The sequence below is a fragment of the Carlito syrichta genome, unplaced genomic scaffold (genome assembly GCF_000164805.1).
Source record: "Carlito syrichta isolate Samal-C Ts95f unplaced genomic scaffold, Tarsius_syrichta-2.0.1 Scaffold316772, whole genome shotgun sequence".
NCBI lineage: Eukaryota > Metazoa > Chordata > Mammalia > Primates > Tarsiidae > Carlito > Carlito syrichta.
In genome coordinates this window covers 12522-32901 of record NW_007260868.1, presented here as the reverse complement: position 1 = coordinate 32901, position 20380 = coordinate 12522, and the positions used below count along the sequence as shown (strand labels likewise).

The following is a 20380-nucleotide window of genomic DNA, read 5'->3' as shown; positions in this document are numbered from 1 at the left end:
CTCTATCTGATATAGGCACTGTCAAAGACCTAAATCAAAGTTATACTTACTGGTAAAATTTAAAATTTTAAACTTTAAGATCCAAAAAGAGGCAAAGATGCTTCTTTTCAACATTGTCTTACCTCTACTCAGTGTTATTTATCCTAAGCCAGTAAATCAAGTAAAAGTAACAACAGCAACAAATAGGTCTAAAAAGGCAGTTATAAAATTGTACTTCCTTGCAGATAACTGTGTAGATAGTATCTATAGATAAATTATTGAAATCAGTAAATATTATTTGCAAGTTTCTAGACAAAAGAAAAGCAAGGCAAGCAGTTGTATTTCCATGTAACAGCAGCAAATGCTTACCAAAAAAAGCTTTTAAAAAAAGTATAAAAGATACCATTTACAATAGCATGAAAATTTTACCAAACAATAAATCTAAAAGTAAAAAAGTATAAGATCATTTCCCCTAAACTATACAAGGTTATTGAAAGAACTGAAAACCTAATAAACTGAATAAATGAGCAAATATACAAGGGAGGGACCCCCCAAAAAACCCCAGAATTTACTTATAAAAAATTGTGTATTTATTCTTACATGTTTAAACTTCAGTCACCTTCAAAGTACTCTCCGTTTGATGCAATACACCTCTCAAGACCTTTTCCCACTGCTCAAAACAGTTTTTGAACCCGTCGATTTTGATGCCTTTTAGTGCATCTGTCATTTTTTGTTTCACCTCTTACACATTGGCAAAATGTTTCGCTTTGAGGACATTTTTCATCCAGGGAAACAACCAAAAAAAGTAGCTTGAGGGAAGATTGGGTAAACAGGGAGGGTGGGACATAGGGGTAATGCCGGTTTTGGTCTGAAAACTGCTGAACATCCAACGCGGTATAGGTAGGTATGCTTGTAAATCACCCGTCATGAAACAGGCAAATACATTGAAGGACTCTCTGAGAAAAAATCCACTGAAGCTGAATGCAGTCTCATATCAGGGCTGGCTGGTGCACTGATGCCAATGGAGTCCTAGATCACTTACCTCGCAGGGGAAGCCTGTATTACAAGGGGTCTGCCCTCCAAAAAATAATTACAGATTTTTGGGGTGTCCCCTTTCTATGATTGATTTATATTAATAACTCTATACTCCATTTTTAATTGTGTAAATCACAAGATACATAATCATTTCCTGTTAGGTCAAGTCCAAATTTTTCAGCCTGCTGTTAAAGGCCTTCTAGCTTTTAGAAAAAGCTTTTTCGCCTTCTAGCTTCTAGCTGGTTTCATCCATCCAGTAGAAAATTATCTACCCCTGAGTGACAGCTCAAACTCTCTACTCCTACCAGGTTGGCTTCCAGCCAGTCCTCAATCAGTTATCCTTTTGTGATTATCTTTTTCTCATTCTCACCAACCTAAGTTTTAAATAGCTTTCAAGAATCTGTTTGAGTCGTACCTCCCTAAAGCCAAAATAACTGATATTTAATATAGAAATGATGTTTTTGTAAACTTTTTGTTTATCTCTTCCAAGACTTAACACTTATGTTTCCTAGTGTGTCAACTAAGTGACTAATTCATTTAGAGATGTGGTAAATGCCTGATAAACATACGACATCTGCATATGGCCCTGTGGGAAGCTAGAGAGTGAAGAAGCAACAAAAAGCCAATGATTCCTCCATGGTCCCTCAAAGTATTAGTGCTCTGAAAGCTTTGGGCTCCAGACAGAAGGTTTTTCTGTTTGTTTGTTTGCTTTGCTGTGTGTTTTTTGGGGGGTTTTTTTTGGAGTTGGAGTCTCACTCTGTCACCCAGGCTGGAGTGCAGAGGCACACTGCTCACAGACCATAGCCTCAACCTGCTGGGCTCAGGCAACCCTTTCGTCTCAGCCTTCCAAGTAGCTGGAACTACAGGCGCAAGTCCCCACGCCTGGCGGTAATTTATTGTAGAGACGAAGTCTTGCCATGTTGCTCAGGCTGGTCTCAAACCCCCGAGCTCAGGCAATCCTCTCATCTCCGCCTCCCAAAGTGCTGGAATTACAGGTTTGAACCACTGCGCCTGGCCCAGGCAGAAGTTTAACTGGATATTTTTATTACATACAATGTGTAGTGAACACTAAAACACAAAATTTTGGGAGAAGGACAAAATATAACCAGTTAAAATAGAAAGATTTGGACTATAACAGAAACATGAATACTCAGGTACATAGAATACTTTTATGAATCCCAATGATTTCAGGAAAAAATGTCAATAAGTCTTTTAACTGATGTTAAAAAAATAGCCTTGTTCGATATTTTGGGTATCCTAATAACCTCTGATGAGAGGTGCTTTTAAAACAAGCAAACAAGTAGGATGAACCAAAAAAAAAAATCACAATTTAGTGACTGCCTAAACTCTGAAGAACATTAACAATCTGGTATGATATGACAAATTAGTATATGGTATCTGAAACAGAAAAATTAGCAAATCCAAGAATTAAGTTTATTTACAACTTATTACCAAAGCTAATAAATAATTGCCTTACTGCAACAGAATTTCTTGAATTGAAGCATTATTAAGTGAACCTATGTTTACATTAGCCTCCCAAAGACTGCGCTCAGCAAATATTGGCATGTGCCATCACTTCAGAAGTGCTTAGTGAAACAATGGTTGACCTCGTATACACAGAAGATCCAATTAGTATGCTAGTAATCCCTAAAAGGGACATTAGTAGTATTTAGTCTTTGTTGAAAAAGTACATGTCATTAAAATATTAAGTTAAAAATGCAGAGAAATTTCAACATACGTGAGCTTTATGATAAGGGTTGTTGTCTTTGATTCCTGGCAAATATCTACGTCTTCCCAAAATGGTCTGAACAAACCCGTCTTTTTTACAGTTCTTCACTGTCTCTCTCATAAAATGACTAATCCCTACAAAGAAAATACAGAAATACTTAATTACAACCAAAGCCTATCCTTCATTTCATTCACTGGTTTAAATATAGTGAAATATACCAAAAGTCGACTGTGAGATCACATCACCAAACAATGCATACAAACTTTCATTCACTTTTTTAAGACTCAGACAGTCAGTAAACAAAAGAGACTTTAGAAATGGCATAATCTAACCCTATCTTGGTTTTTTGAGCAACAACAACAAAACAAAGTTCCAGGACAGAGCAAGTGACTAGGTGTTTTAACCCTAGGACCTTAAGACTATTCCACACCACTCTTCACAGGTTTCTGATCTTTGATTAAATGAATCCCCTTTTACTCTTTGACCTTATTATTTCCAGGCTTAAAACATTTCAATAGCTCCTTGTTACCACCCATACTATAAAATTAATGCATGCGTTATAATAATTATATCACTAGGAACATATATGAGCCACTTCTTAAAATTAAAAAAGACTATGTATAATGTAGTATTCAAATGCATATGTATTCCTTAGACCAGCATTCATACTTTGCAATCTAGGTTGGTTATTATGTCTTATAGATCTCCAGGATGAATCTTTTGCTATTGGTGTTATCTGATCACTACTGCAGGAATTTCAGAAAGCATTCAGAGTCTCATCTTTTTCCTTTAAGAATTACTGCAATATTGTTCAGTGAAGAACAAAGGAAAGAATGCAGTTTAAGACGCTGTACCTCTACAAATTCTCTCACCTAACTTCTATAGGAGGCCACCAAATATTCAAATCACAAGAGTTACTTTAAAAAACAATCAATTTTGAAGTATAATTTAATATAACAAAAGGCATCCACTTCAAGTGCATAGTTTGATGCATTTTAACAAATGTATACATCCTTACTACAAGATATAAGACATTTTCAACTCTCTGTCAGTTGCCATTATCAGCCTCAGACATTCGCTGATCTGCTTTATGACTCCATATCTTAGTTTTTACTGTTCTTAAATTTCATATAAATTAAATTATGCTATATAATCTCACTCATATCTGCCTTCTTTTGCTGAGAAAAACATTTTAAAAAATTATTAATATTGTACTGAGTATTATATTTAATACTTTTTATATTATCATATTTAATACCTTTAATATAGTATTATATTTAATACCTTTTCTTTAATCTATAGTTTTCCATTGTAGAGATATAACAAGATTTGTTTATATATTTTCTTCTTGATAGACATTTGGCCTGTTTTCAATATTTGGCTATTATAAATAAATATGCTATGACATTCATATACATTCTTCGAAGACACATTTTCATTTTTCTTAGGCAAATACCTGATAGTAGAAGTGCACAGTTTTACCATTTTACAATTATATCGGCAATATAAAAGAGATATTGTTTTTAATTGTAGCCATTCTAGTGTTTTTATAATGGCATCTCTTTGTGGTTTTAATTTGCTTTTCGATGGTGACAAATGATGACAACACAGTGTGGTTCTTCTTATATCTGGTAAAGTATCTGTTCAAATCTTTTGACCTTTATTGAATTGTTTACATTCTGAGCATTATTTTCTCCCAGTCTGTAGCTTGCTTTTATTTTTTTTCTTAATGGTGTCTTTATGACTAATTATAAATTTATTAGTTATTATGTGGTTATAATAATTTATTAGTGTTGCAGCCTAACAAATCATTGCCCACCTCAATGTCACAAAATTTTCTCTCTTGTTTTCTACTGGAAGAGTTAAAGTTTTAGCTATATACTTTTAAAATCTGTGTTCCAAATCAAGTTAAATTTTGTATATGGTGAGAGATAAAAGTTGAGGTTCATTCGGTTGTTTTAGTACCAATTGCTGAAAGACTGTCCTTCAATTCATTGAATTACTAAGTGTACTTTGTTAAAAATCAATCAACCATACATGTCTAGGCCTTTTTCTGGGGCCTCTGTTGTGTTCTACTGTTCACTAAATCTACCCTTATGTATATCTTAGTTGTTGTGCTTTTATAATAAGTTTTGAAATCAGGGAATGTAACTCCTTCAACACTGTACTTTCCCCCAAAACAGTCTTTTCATTATTCCAGGCATTTAGACCATTTATCATAAAAGTTAACCATGACGTGAGGTACTGCTCAAGTCACCATGCTGCTATCCAGTTGCTTTGTTTCTCCATTGAGTTGCTGTTTTATAAACCCTGTGAATTTTTTCAAGTGTTTTTCTACTGGAGCATTTCAAACATTCATTTCAATGTTTAGAACTCCTTTGAGCATTTCCTGTAGTGCCAGTCTAGTGGTGACAAATTCAGTGTTTGCTTATCTTGGAAAAGACTCCTTCGTTTATGAAACAGTTTTGCAGATCACAAAATTCTTGGCTGCCAGTTATTCTGTTTGAAGAGATTAAAGATAGGACCCTGATCCTTTCTGGCTTATAAGGGTTCTGCTGAGAAAACTAATGTGATAGGTTTGCCTTTGTAAGTTATTTGATGTTTTTATCTCTGCTCTTAGAATTCTTTCCTTCATATTGACTTTAGATAGCCTGAACTATATGCCTTGAAGATGTCCTTGTTGCAGTGAATCTTCCAGGAGTATTTCGGGCTTCTTATATCCACACGTCTAAATTCTAGCAAGAGCAGGGACATTTCCTCAATTATTCCCTCAAATAGGTTTTCTAAGCCTGTTGCCTTTTCTTCTTCAGGAACACGTGATTCTTAGGTTTGGCCATTTTCCATAATTTCACATTTCTTGGAGACTTTGTTCACTTTTGAAAAATTCTTTTTTCTTCAATTTTGTCTGATTGGGTTAATTCAAAAGCTTTGTCTTCAACTTCTGAAATTCTTTCTTCTACTTGGTTCAGTCTATTATTAAAACTTTCCACTGCATTTTGTAATTTCCTAAATGAGTCTTTCATTTCCAGAAGTTCAGTCTGGTTGTTTTTTTAAATATCTATCTTTTTGGAAAATGTTTCTTTCATGACATGAATAGTTCTCTTTTTTAACTTTTATATTTCTTTTTTTTTTTTTTTTGAGTTGGAGTCTCACTCTGTCACTCAGACTGGAGTGCAGTGGCCGCTCCCGGCCACTGCAGCCTCGACCTGCTGGGCTCCAGCAATCCTTCCGCCTCAATCTTCTAAGTAGCTGGAACTACAGGCATGCGCTACCATGCCTGGCTAATTTTTTTTATTTATTGTTGAAATGAGGTCTTGCCAAGTTGCCCAGGTGGGTCTCGAACCCGCGGGCTCAGGCAATCCACTCACCTCAGCCTCCTAAAGCACGGGATTACAGCTGAGCCACCGAGCCCAGTCAACTTTTATATTTCTTTATGTTGGTTTTCAACTTTCTCTTGGATCTCATTGAACAACTTTATAGTGAACTTTTTGAATTCTTTATCTGGTATTTCAAAAATTTCATCTTGGTTTGAATCCATTGCTGGAGGGTTAGTGTAGTCTTTTGGAGAAGTTGTAAAACTGTTCTTTCATATTACCAGGATTATTTTCCTGGTTTCTTCTCATCTACATAGATTCTTCTTCTTACTATTTTAATTTTTATTTTGGATTTGACTTTGTGTGTGTTTGTTTTTGTTGTTGTTGTTGTTTTCTCTTGAGGATATGACTTTAATGTGTATAGCTTATGACCGTCTAGCTTCAGCTCTGGTGCTTTCAGTGGCAACAGCTCTGTATGAGTTCCTGGAGCAGAGAGAATCTTGTGCATTGGCTTCTCAGATGCTGCTTGAAGTAGAGTTTTTGGGTGTGTGTGTATAGGTTCACTGTCGCTGGTGGAACTAGAATGCTAGAAGTCTCATGAAGATTATCTCATTCCCCAGGAGGTGAGATGTGCTCCTTTTTTTTCCCAGTATTTTTTTCACTGGGTCAAACCATACAGGATTCAGGCCATTCAGAGGCACCCATGAGTGAGAACTGACTACAGCCGAAGTAGGTGGATATATGCAATGCCCTCACAGTAGGTAGTAGTTGTTTTTGCAGAATCCATGTCATTTTCTATGTACAATATTATGTGTGCATACGAACAATTTTCTTTTTCCTTTCAAATATGTATACTTTTTTTTTCCTTACAGTATTCTATTGTTTGCTCCAGTGCCAATGGGGGTAAGGAACAGGGTTAATTACAAAATAATAATAATAATAACTTTTTGGGGTGATGGAGTAATAGTTCTCTATCTTGGTTGTGGTATAGATTATATGACCACATGCATTTCTCAAAATTCCTAGAACTATACACCCTCATCAGGGTAAATTTTATTATATGTAAACTGTACCTCAATAAACTGCCAAAAGAAGAGATAATTTAAGGCAGCGATACTTACACTGCTCTATAACAGTAATTATTCTCAGAGTTCCTGGAATATTTAATCAATGGTTTACTGTTTCAAACTATCTAAACCGAAAGCACAAGTCAACTCTCAGATTCTGTCAGATATTCACAATGACATAGTAGTATATACATCAAATACATATTGCTAATCTGCCTCTACTTTTAATTTAAAAAGCATTTTTTCATACATTTGAAATAAAATTATTACATCTTAGTAAAATAATAAGTAAGGCTAATATTATGTGCCCTTAATAATGCTGATGAAAACTTATGATTAACTGATGTTTCAGCAGAAAAATAACTTAATTGTTTTAAATTAATATAATATGGTAAGATGTTTGAAAAGAATATATCTAGAAGATAAATTACCTGTGTACCTGGATTTGAAGGAATCAATATAGCAAGCAGCATCATTCTCTTTAATGCCCATCTGCTCTCCCAAAGACTTAGCTCCCATTCCATAAATGATTCCATAGCAAATCTGAAAGGGAGTCATCCTCCTCAGTAAATAAAGGTCATAACTACATAAAATGCAAATATAAAGAGTTTATTGTGACTGACATTTTGGCGAACTTTTTATTTCACAATGAGTCAAAGAAATGATTAGATCTGCTATTGGTGGGATAGATCCACAGAGGCTGACATCCAGCAAACATCTTTACTGCTTTTCAGCATTACTTTCTGAAAGAGAGAGAAAGAAGAAGGGAGCCAGGCAGAGAATATGAATGAATGAGTGTGTGTGTGTGTGTGTGTGTGTGTGTGTGTGTGTGTGTGATGTAAGGAAACATTTATTCTGACTATTCATCCTTTACCCAGCAGTCTTTAGAGTAGCTTTTTATTCTTCACACTACTTCATTAACTCCCACTTAAAGAAATGCCTAGGCGCCAGGGAAGAGGATATAAGCATTCCTTTCCTCATCCCTGGACAGGACTGGAAAAGCAGGAAGAATAGGCTCTGTGGCTTGATAAAAGGTAAGATGTCACTGGAAATAAAGATGCTCTTCACCTCACAGTCACCTGAAATCCCACAAAAGCAAGAGTTCATTTCACTTAAATACAAACAAAAACTCCTGAGAAAATCTTGGGAGCGGTGGAGGGAGATGGACTAAATAGGCCACTAAAGAAAGTTTAAGTCAATCACGAGTACTGCCTGAGTTCAAAACCTAGTTCCACCATTCATTCACAAACCACCTAACCTCTTTGTGTCTCAATTTCTTCACCCATAAAATGAGCATGGTAAGACTTATGTCATGGGATTGTTAGGATTAATCGAGTTATTACTTGTAACTGTTTAGGAAACTGCTTGAGATAAAACAAGATCTGTATAAAAAGTTGTTAAATAAAATCTGAAAAGATAACGTACAAAATGATTATGGTTGTAAAAAATGATTATCAGAATCCCAAAAAAGTTTGAATATGATAAGTCAGTTAGAGGGTCCCCACTACATTTTTAACACATTGAGAGAGGTGTTGTTTTTTTTTTCTCCTTTTTTCTTTTCCTTTTCTTTTATGCTGTATTTTGTTGTGACTCCTACTGGTTTTTTTTTTTTTAATTCATATTATTTCGTGTATTCTGAGATCTCAGCAAGATTCAGGGATTAGGTGATTCAATGCATGATGACATAGGGAAAAATTGATATAACATAAACACTATTAAATCATGCAAGAACTTATTAAATAAAGGCAACTATCACAAGGGAATAAATGTGTGGGTTAGAGAATCAGAGTGCCCAAGTTCTCACATTATAAACTCATCCTGGTCCACCACTTATAGCTATGTGACTTTAAGCAAATTATGCAATTTCTGTGCCTCAGTTTTCTCCTCTATAAAATGGGGACAGAAGCAATTATACCTATCTCATAGGTTGATTATGAGAATTAAATGTGAAAATATTCTTTATTTTCATCTAGGGTTTGATTCTTGCTAAACGCAAGATTCTGGGGGGGCTTAAATAGACAGAGAGGACAAAGCTGGCTTCCTGAATAGTGGAAAAAGCAAGTGTTGGTGCTAAATAGGCAGTGCCAAGAGGCAGGCTCTCATGCTCACTGATCTAGTTAACAATCACAGCTGTGAGTAACGAGAAGTGTAACTCTAAAATTAATGCAGCAGGATCTGAGTGGGGTGATGTGCCTGTGCCTCAGCCAGCAACCCGGCTCTCTTACAAATGGCATTGGCTTTCCCACAGGTGATGTAGTAAGGAAGGATCAGTGTTAATGCAGGCCAGGATGAGAAAGCCAAAGGCCAGGCCAGCGGTAAAAATGTGGCCTTTGACTTTCTCTATGCCTAAGAGTCACTCAGGAGTAGAAATTAATGACTCCATTTTAAAGGTACAAGAGCAGAATGAAGATGCTTCACAAGTGGGTTAACTAACCAATAGCCTCAAAAGCTAAAAAGCTATCTGTTATTAACTACAATCCACAGCTCAGCTATATTTTTTTCAACAAACATTTAAAAGGTACCTTCTATACAAAGCACCATTGCTTGATGCTGTAAGAAAATATAAAAATTAGAATACAGAACTTTATTTCAGAACACTTATAGACCAGAAAGAGATTTCATATATATAAATATACATATGGATATATGGACACACACACTCACATAAATAACATAAATATATATAAATATACATATGGATTTCATATATATAAATATACATATGGATATATGGATACACACACTCACATAAATAACAACCACCATAACAACATCAACTGCTTCTCAGTAATCATCTACTGAGTACCAGGCACTGTGACTAGCCATACTATGGCTTTAAATGTATATAGCTTTCCTGAAACTAAGTAACCTCTGACCTTAGTCTTCCTGGTTCTTTCTACTGCCTCTATGAAAGAAAGTATAATACCATGAAATAGGCTCAGATGAAATGTGGTTTGAAAGATTTAAAGATTCAACTTCAAATAATTGAGGCAATTAAAATTTTTTTTGACTCATCAAATTCTCATCATTTACATAAAGCACGTTCACTAAGATCACCTGCTTTGCTTGCTGCCTCAGATCATCCCCAACACACTCTGGCTCAATCATCTTCCATTCTGCCGCAATGCTCCTGAAAACATCGGCTCCAGTGTTTAATACGTGAATGAGACGACAGTCATGGGATAAATGGGCCAAAATCCTCAATTCAAGCTGAGAGTAATCAGCAGCCAATATTAAACCACCTGCAGTAGAAATGATTTTGGGAAAACTAGTACAAAGTTCTATATAAAATCATCCAAGTTCTATATAATACAATGGAGGATCCAGAATTTATTTATTTAAAAATTGTGTATTTATTCTTATATGTTTAACCTTCAGTTACCTTCAAAATACTCCATTTGATGTAATACACCTATCGAGATGCTTTTTTCACTGTTCAAAAGTTTTTGAACTCATCGATTTTGATGCCTTTTAGTGCTTCCGCCATTTTTTGTTTGATCTCTTCCACATCAGCAAAACATTTCCTTTTGAGGACTTTTTTCATCCGGGGAAACAAAAAACGTCACTTTGGGTGAGTTTCAATGAATGGGGAGGGTGGGGCACAGGGGCCACGCCATTTTTGGTCACAAACTGCTGAACGGGCAACCCACTTTCGGGTCCCCTCTAGCTGCAGAGAGCTTTCCTATCTTCTAATAAACTCCGACTTGCTCACTCAAAAAACAAAAACTTCTGAACACTCAGCGCAACATGAGCAGGTGCACTTGTAAATCACTTGTAATGAAATGGGCAGATGCATTGAAAGATTCTCCTAAAAAAAAAAATTCACTGAGGCGGAATGCAGCCTTGCACAATGCTAGCTGGTACCCTGGTGCAGATGGGTTCCTAGAACACTCACCTTGCAGTGAGTCTGTACTAGAAGGGGTCCACTCTCCAAAAAAATAATTCCAGTGTGTTTTGGGTCCCCCTCATCCATCTGAGCAGAATGACAGATATTTAGTTACAACCTAGAACCGTGAGATGTGTTCAAAAGTTAAAACCATGCCCTTAAAAATGATGCAATTCAGCTCTGTATCTTAAGTCATTTTTTTTTTTCATTTAGCTTTCAAGTAACATGGGTAAGGCTACCCCTGACATCTGCCCCCTAACTATAGTGAGTACTTTTCTCAGTGTTCCTATATAATCTAAAATGGTTCTTTCATGCCTCTCCCATGTGGTACTGAGTCCTTAAGGGTATATGAAACTTAATTTTCCTTTTCATTTTACAGAAAACCTTGCTGAGTTCCTAGTACATAATAGGCCCTTAACAAAGGGTTATTGAATGAATTAATTACTCAATTAATGGAGAAAATGATGTCGAATGTGTGCAAGTGTTAAGTGGACTAGAGAGAAACATGTGTTTGCTTTGAGACTAACATATTCAATGAAAAAATCAAGTGGTTAACAGGTGAGAAAGAGTAATTAAGAGAATTAAGATAATTAACCTATAGATTAGAAATGGGTGGGTTAAATATGCATGGCAAAACAAAATAAAACTTAAAAATACAGAGTCACAAAAAAGGTAGGAAAAATATTTGTGATTGATATCACAAAGGATTCATTGCCACATTATAAAAAGTGTTGCTATAAATCAAGAACACAACAAACTATAAATAAGCAGTTCAGACATACTAAAATCAAAAGAACCTTAAACATATTAAAGAATGTTCAACTTCATTCATAATAAAAGAAATGCAAATTAAATATATAGCAAGAAATAATTTTTCTCTATTGCAAAAATTCCAGAAGCTGGACAACACTTTCTTGATAAGACTGGAGGGAAAAAGAAAAAAAAAACTTGTATGTTGCTACTGGTAAGTCAAAAGCTAACCTCCTCTCCATTAGTTGGTAACTTAACAATATCTGCGACTCAGCAAATAAGCTCTCAGATTGCTACACAGATTATCTGCACATAGTTTAAACTGACCTATGTTCAAATTTCCTTACTGGTAAGTATAAGTCTCTAATATAAAAACATTACATGAAAAAAGCAAGGTATATAACAGTGTACACAGAATGATAAATTTTTGTAAGAATAGAGGAAGAAAAGACTGCATACTCATATTTGCTTATATCTATAAAGAGACATACTGTCAGAATATATAAGAAACTCACATATGTAGTAACCTTTAAGAACTGGATATAGTAGGATAGATAGATAAGGAAGGAAGCAAGGCTTCTCAATATATACCTTTTACATTGTTTTAATTTTGAAATCGTGTGAATGAATAACCTACTCAAAAATATGTAAATACTAATTTAAAATACAAGTTGAGTACCCCTAATCCAAAACGTCAAAATTCAAAATGCTCCAAAATCTAAAACTTTTCAAGCACCAAGACACTCAAAGGTTATATTCAAAGGAAATGTTAATAAGGCATTTCGGATTTTAGATTTTTGGATTTTGAATTAGAGATGCTCAACCAGTACAGACAATATAAATACTCCAAAAAAAAAAAAATCCAAACTCCAACACATCTGGCCCCATGCATTTCACGTAAGGGATACTCAACCTGTAAACGACCACAACTTTGATGGCCTTCCTACCATAAATGACCATAAAACTGGGCAAAATATATGAAAACACTGTTCTCAGATGTTAGACAACAGCCCACACAGAACTATAACCAACAAGAAGGGGGTGAAACGAGGTGAAGTGCATGAAGGTCTCAGGTATCTGAATGGAGGCACTTTCCAGAAAGCACAGCAGGGAAGGGGAGCCGAAACAAAGCACTATGATGCTCTCTCTCCGAGCTAAGGGAAAGAGTCTAGAACTTGAGCCCATGAGACAGCCAGAATGTGTTAGAGAAATACTCACAGAAATCCCATTGGATTTTTAGCCAAATACTAAGCTGTGCAGAGAGAAAGTACAGGGGGCCAGGCAAAGAACAAACACTGAAGAAATAATGATTGCTAAAGGAAGAACAACCATTACATAGCTGCCAGCTGAACAACTACAAAGTGGCGAAAGATGAATTCAATCTGAATGATTTTTTTCATAAATCAATGTAACAAAATATAATGGCTTATTAAATATTTTATGTTCGCTGTACGAGTTACAATTATACCTATGTAAACTGTAGTTGGTAATACATTTTAAATACTTGTTATTATACTTTTAATTATAACACAATTATTTTCTATCAAAAAAATAAGCATGTTTACTGGGCACAGTCTTTAAGGCCTGGTAGTGGCTCACACCTATAATCCCAGCCATTTGGGAGGTCAAGGTGGGAGTATTGCTTGAACCCAGGAGTTTGAGGCCAGCCTAGGCAACATAACAAGACTTCATCTCTACAAAAAATCAAAAAATTAGCCAGGTGTGTCGGCGCACACCTATCATTCCCCCTACTGGGGAGGCTGAGGCAGAAGGATTGTCTGAGCCAGGAGGTCGAGGTCGAGGCTGTGGTCAGTCATGATCACACCATTGCACTCCAGCCTGGGCAACAGAGTGAGACCCTGTCTCTAAAATTAATCTTAAAAAATTTTCAATTAAAAAAATTAAAGAATAATTGTGGACAGGCCAGGTGCGGTAGCTCACGCCTATAATCCCAGCACTTTGGGAGGCTGAGGTGAGAGGATGCCTCAGCCCGCAGGTTCAAGATCAGCCTGGGCAACTTGGTGAGACCTTATCTCTATAATAAATAAATAAATAAATTTATTTTTTATGGTGGTACAAGCCTCTAGTTCCAGCCACTTGGAAAGCTGAAGTGGAAGGATCATCTGAACCCAGCAGGTCAAGGCAGCGGTGGCCATGAGTGTGAGTGTGCCACTGCACTCTAGCCTGGGCAACAGAGTGAGACTCTGACAAAAAAAAAAAAAAGAAAGAAAAGAAGAAGAACAAGAAGAACTGTGGACCAGTTCTAAAATTTAATACAAAGGTATACAATCGATAAAAAATTGAGTGCACATGCAGAAGCCAGTACTACAACTGAAACAGTGAACAGTCTAGAAGAAACAGTGTCACAAATTTCTGACAGATGGTAAGAGCAATTTGCTGCAGCAGATCTAAGTAAAAAGTCTGTTTCTACAGAAAAAAATAAAAAGTTTTAAAGGTAACAAAGTAAATAATACCAAGAGATATGCTCAGCAAATACATCATAAATTTGATTAAGTTTCTATTCAATAGTTAAAAAAAAAGAAGCAATTAATCACCTGAGACCAGAATTAAAAGCCTAACAAAATCTTTTTAAAACAATTTTCCACATGATATGAGTCTGTAACTTTGGTCAGGTTAAAAAAAAATATTTCTTGCATAAAAAAGATAACATTTTTAGACACAAAGATGGTTAAAAAATATTATTTCAGCTGGGCCCAGTGGTTCACACCTATAATCCCAGCACTTTGGGAGGCAGAGGGGAGAGGATTGCCTGAGCCCACAGATTTGAGACCAACCTGGGCAACATGGCGAGACCTCGTCTCTACAATTAAAAAAAAAAAAAACACTAGCTGGGCATGATGGCGCATGTCTGTAGTTCTAGCTACTTGTAAAGCTGAGGTAGAAAAATTGCCTGAACCCAGCAGGTCGAGGCTGTGGTGACTGTGAGTATGGCACTGCACTCCAACCTGGGCAACAGAGTGAGACTCTGACTCAAAAAAATAAAAAGTAAAAAATACACACACACACACGCACACGCACATATATATATATATTATTTCAGGTATGGAAATTTTGTTTAAAACTTATATGGAAAATACTACAACAGGCATAATTATCCTTCTCTACTCAACAAAATTTATTCGTAACCCCAGCCAGTATTCAAGGGGCTTTCATGGTCATTCATGGACATGGGTGCAGAGAGGCAAAAAGTCTAAGCATCAGATAAGTATGTTCCCTGATGAAGTTGAATGAGGCAACACTTGGCCCTTTTTGATACATAATAATTGTACATATTTATGGGTTAATGATGTTTCAATATAGACAATGTATAGAGATCATATCTATCATTTCCAGTAATAAATTTTTGTGTTGACAATATTCAATATCCTCCTTCTAAATACTTGCAACTAAACAACATACTGTTGTTAACTGTAGTCATCCCACAGTAGTATAGAACACCAGGACTTATTTTGTGTCCTTTAACAAATCTCTTTCTATCTCCTCCTTCCCAGGCTCTAGTATCCTCTCTTCTACTTTTTACTTCTAAGATTGAGTGAGAACATGTAGTTTTTAGCTTTCCACTCCTAGCTTATTTCTCTTAACATCATGCAAAGCTCTGCCTTCTCTCATTCCATAAACAAGCATCCTTCTCATGGTCTAGTTAGTGTCACATTTTTCACATTTTGCTTTTTGTTGGTGATTCCCAAGTGCAGACTGAAAGGCTGCCTGGTATTCCTAAATACAAGAAGTCTGTGATGTCCCTTACAGAGAATATATGTGTGTTGGGTAAGTTTTTAGACAGTAGTGCTGTTGGCTGCAAGTTCAAAGTTAATGCATTAACAATATACATTAAATGAAGCACCTTTAAACAGAAACATACTTTAAAACAAAGTTATATACTGATTGGCTGAAGAAAATGCTTGAACAGTGGCTCTTAGAACCTAATCCCATATTTCCCTAGGAGCAATGCGTCAGTATTCGTTAATTCAGTGTCCACAAAGAATGCAACTACCATGAATAACAATCACATTTTACAAAAAGCAAAAGATCTTAAAATAACCCATCAAGCAATTATGCATAAAAGACCTTTCTAACAATATCATAGGTCAACTGAGTTGCAAATACTTTTGTTTAGTTTTAGGTGAGTTGTTCCATAAAAGATAAAGTGTCCAGTTAATATTTTAGATAGGCTTTGTCAGTTTTACAAAGAAAATTTCAATCCTGGCTTACAAAATCAAACTAATGGTATAGATATTCTGGAAACTTTTTACATTTATCAAAGAAGAATTTCAGCTAGATTTGAAAAAACAGTTTTTATCATGATAGTGCTCCAGCTTTGCATTAAAAAAACTGAGATTTCTTAGAATTTTAAATATAAGACTGATGTTTCCCTATTGTTTCATTCCACTGTATAATATATATTGAAAAGATTTGTGCTCAGTTTTCTGAATTAGAATATTAAAAGTCTCACTGATACTTCCATGTATGCATCAAACACTGAGGCACCCTCAGTTTAAGGAACTGTTGAAAAAAAACGAAAACAATGAATTTAATGATCTTGTGTTCTCTGTTAAGGCTCAGTGTTTTATTCATAAAAGAGTTTTACAAGATGTAACATACTGTCAACTCCGATTTTTAATATTTTCTTGAAACAGAAGGAATGCTTGACAAATATTCAGTAATCAAAGACAAAAGATGGCAATGTGATTTATGTTTTCTGATATCACACAGCATATATTTGAGGTACTAAGAAAGGGAAAAACTTATTTGTGACCACTAGTCAGGTATGAGAACTTACTTGGAAATGGAAATTTTTCATAAAATAAAATCAATAATAATCATTTTATACACTTTTCAAACATGAATCAAAATGATTTTATGATTTTTCAAGCATGATTCAAATATGAATCAAACATAAATCAAAATTATAATCAAAAGCATTATGTAAACAAGCTGCAAATATAAAAAAATTATGAAGAATGCTCTGATGTTGCTAATTTTAGAATTGCTTTTTTTTATTTAGACAGAGTTTCATTCTGTCACCCAGACTGGAGTGGCATAATCACAGCTTACCTGAGACTCCAACTCCTGAGCTCAAGTGATCCCACTGCCTCAGGCTCCTGAGTAGCTGGAACTACAGCAGGCATGGTGGCATGCACCTGTAGTCCCAGCTACTTGGGAGGCTGAGGCAAAGGATAACCTGAGCCCCAGGAGGTCAAAACTGCTGTGAGCCATGATCATGTCACTGCACTTCAGCCTGCGCAAAAGTGAGACACTGCCCCCTCAAAAAAATCCCAAAAAACAGCAAAATTGAAAGTTGACAAGGTCATGTTATCATATACCTGAATTCATCTTTGCAATATAAGTTTCTGATGAAATTTAAATAAATTCAGATAGCTAATTGCACTTATCTAGACTCTACATATACTAATAGTAGGGATGATCTAGGAGTCAGATCAGGACTTCCAAATGTTTTGATAACAAAAATGTGAATGCTTAAAGTGCTCAGGAAAATGGTCAGGCAGAATGAGGACAGCTATAGGGACCACCCATGCAATAGGAAGCAGCAGTACTAAGAAAAGGAGGAGAAACACAAAAGCAAATCAAGTCAAAGAGACAAAAATATTGTGTTCTTAGAAGTCAAGGGAGGAAAGAAACTGAGGAAGGAGAGAGCTGACTGACAATAACATATGCTGTTGAGTGGGAACCGGGCCACACAGAGGAGGTGAGCGGCAGGCAAGTGAGCTCAGGCTTCTGTCAGATCAGTGGTGGCATTAGATTCTCACAGAAGCATGAACACATTGTGAACTGTGCATGCAAAAAAATTATCTTCCACAAAACCAGTTCCTGAGGCCAAAAAGATTGGGGACCACTACATAGAGAAGTCAAAGAGGCTGAAGATTGACCCAATCCTTTAGCTTTTGCACAGCAGTTCACAGTGACCTTGGAAAACATGGTTTCAGCAGACTGCTGCTGCTGTTAAGCACACACCACAGAAGTCTCACACAGAGTATATCATGGAGACAAAGATGACTGAGTGCTATAAACCTGGTGAAACAAAGAAGAAAGGCTCTGCTGTAGACAGACAGGAAAGATAGAGGAACCAATGCACACTTTTGAGTCTCATGCATAGTATTTTGAGCCTCATCAAACATTCACACAGCAATGAGAAGCTGTGTGAATCATCAGCCACCTTACCTGGGAAAGGCACAAAGGCATGTCGCATGCTAACCGAAAATGGCATTCCTCTGTCTGAGGCTCTCTCCTCCATCTGTACCTGGTACCCGGGGTTCAGGTTACAACCTTTCTTATTTCGTCCTCTGTGGTGAAAACATCATCATCAGTTGGACATGAAGCAATGTCAAATATATGAAAAAGGTCTGATTTTCAGTAAAGTCACTATTTTATCTTAGACTCACTTTAAAGCTTAACAAGGATACTAGATCTCTTTTAGCAAACATTCAATTAAACACCGAGACATTTCTGTAACAACCTTCCTACAAACTATTTCTGGGATAATTCATATCATTTAGCTTAACAAATCTTTTTGATCATAAATTATCTGTGCTTTTTCTTCCTTTTATGTATATATAGGGTAGGGAGGATGTCACTGACATTGCTAAACTCTTCTCTTTAGTTTTTTATTTTTTAAATATGGGGTCTTGCTGTGTTCCCCGGGCTGGATTCAACCTTTTTGCCTCTAGCAATCCTCCCACCTCGGCCTCCTGAGTAGCTGAGACTATAGGCATATGCCTGTCTCCTTAAATATTGACTGAAATAAGTATATATAGTATTAGTTGACTTAACTAGTGGTTCAGGTTTTCAGTCTTTCACTAGCAATTAGCCTCTTTACAGACAGACTCAGGATTTGAAATGGGTAATGCCTAGAACAGAAGTGGGTGTCTGGAACATAAAATTAAACTAATTACGTTATTTTCTCTATTCAGCTACTTTGGGCCCATTCATACTCACAAAAGTATATTAATGAAGATAAAGAGAAACAGTCTACCTGCCCATAGGAAGTAGGCCTTTGCCTATGGGTTGGGAAGGTGGGCTTTCTCCTACCAGTGTTGGCATTTTGATCTCAAAATCTCTTGGCACATTCTGAATATTTGGTTCTGTAAAGGCTATTCGCCCTAAAATCAGAAAGAATAAAGACATAAAATTAGAACAAAAATGCTATTTAACAGCATTTGCATTTCTGAATTATCTTAAAAATACATGCCCTATCAATGTAAATGAAAATGAATTTATATTTAAATAGCATTTTTCATCATGTCCATGTGTCTAAAAATGGTAAGTACAAGTCCATCCCAACATAAATGGATATATGAATCAGCTATAATATGATACTTTATATTAACCTAGCTCTCTAGAAAACAATCCCACGATAAGAAGTAATTTGAAAAACTGAACTATCCCACAGTAAAATGAGTACCAGATGTCAGCACCATAACATGTCAGCAGTCATATTAATGAGTAAAAGCTAGTCAAATAGATCTTAGGAGAAATGATCACTGAAGCCTATAAAAGTCCATCACTTTCAGATATTACCAAGCTGATTTTTTTCATCTGTATTCATCAAGAGAATCAACAATAGCACTGACTAGGAAGTACCGAATCAGGTGGAAACTAGAATCAGGTGGTTAGTAATAACTTTTCTCGTAAACAGAGAGCTATTTTTAAAAATGCAGATAAAACCTTTATTTCCCCCAAAATATTTTACATTTTATTTGTTTCCTTATTGGTTGTGTTACTCGGAAACATATAAGCATTGTTCAAAAAAACTTGTGCAATTAATAACATATACAGCAACAGTAATTGACACACTCTTTTATGACACACTTCTGTTTTATGACACACTCTTCGTTGTAACAGGCAGTCTACTAGCTATTATAAATAACTCTATCTTGAATCAGACATTTTAACAGTGTCTTGGACATTGCTTTTCTGAATGAACCCCTGATATTATGTCCTTGTTATTTAGCATTTAGCACAAAATAAGTGGTCAATTAACAACAACTTTTAATACAATTGTTATCATTAAATGGCCTGTTCAATGTTACAAAGCTAGCACATAACAGAGGAGGGTGTCCAAGGCGCTTTCTATATCAGCACATTGTTTTCTTTTCTACAGTAGGACTTAATATTCAGCACACTGCCCTGGTCTATTAGCTGAATTAATGAGGTAACACTGGCCGACAAGTAAGATGGTAAATTACAAAGCACAAATACAGCTTAATGACTATGAATTCTAATCATGATATGGCTTTGCTATGCCTACGTAAGTTTGTATTTCTAAAATAATATTATAAAGATTATAAAATACTAAAATATTGTGTTGGGGGGGGTTTTGTATTCCACCTTTTAAATTTTATTTCTTCACCATGTTTTCTTAAGCTTTGGTCCTCTCCCCTATCTTGGGGAGGTGAATCTCCTCTTTCTCTCTCTCTCTAATTTACTTTCTCAATAAACTATATTTTCTTTTTCTTTTTTTTTTTTTTTTTTGAGTTGGAGTCTCACTCTGTCGTCCAGAGTGGAGTGCAGTGGCCACTCCCGGCCACTGCAGCCTCGACCTGCTGGGCTCCGGCGATCCTTCCACCTCAGCCTTCCAAGGAGC

General features: G+C 35.9%; 1 protein-coding gene across 1 annotated transcript in view; it reads right to left on the bottom strand.

Moving 5' to 3' along the window:
- Positions 1–20380, bottom strand: part of LOC103277244 (DNA polymerase theta-like) — a gene marked incomplete at its 5' end in the record, with an annotated part of 40641 nt that overhangs the window by 10594 nt on the left and 9667 nt on the right. The window contains 5 exons of the mRNA XM_021707346.1: positions 2753–2877; positions 7556–7667; positions 10182–10366; positions 17959–18080; positions 18770–18896. Coding sequence (XP_021563021.1) covers positions 2753–2877; positions 7556–7667; positions 10182–10366; positions 17959–18080; positions 18770–18896 — 671 coding nt within the window. The remainder of the gene's footprint in view (positions 1–2752; positions 2878–7555; positions 7668–10181; positions 10367–17958; positions 18081–18769; positions 18897–20380) is intronic.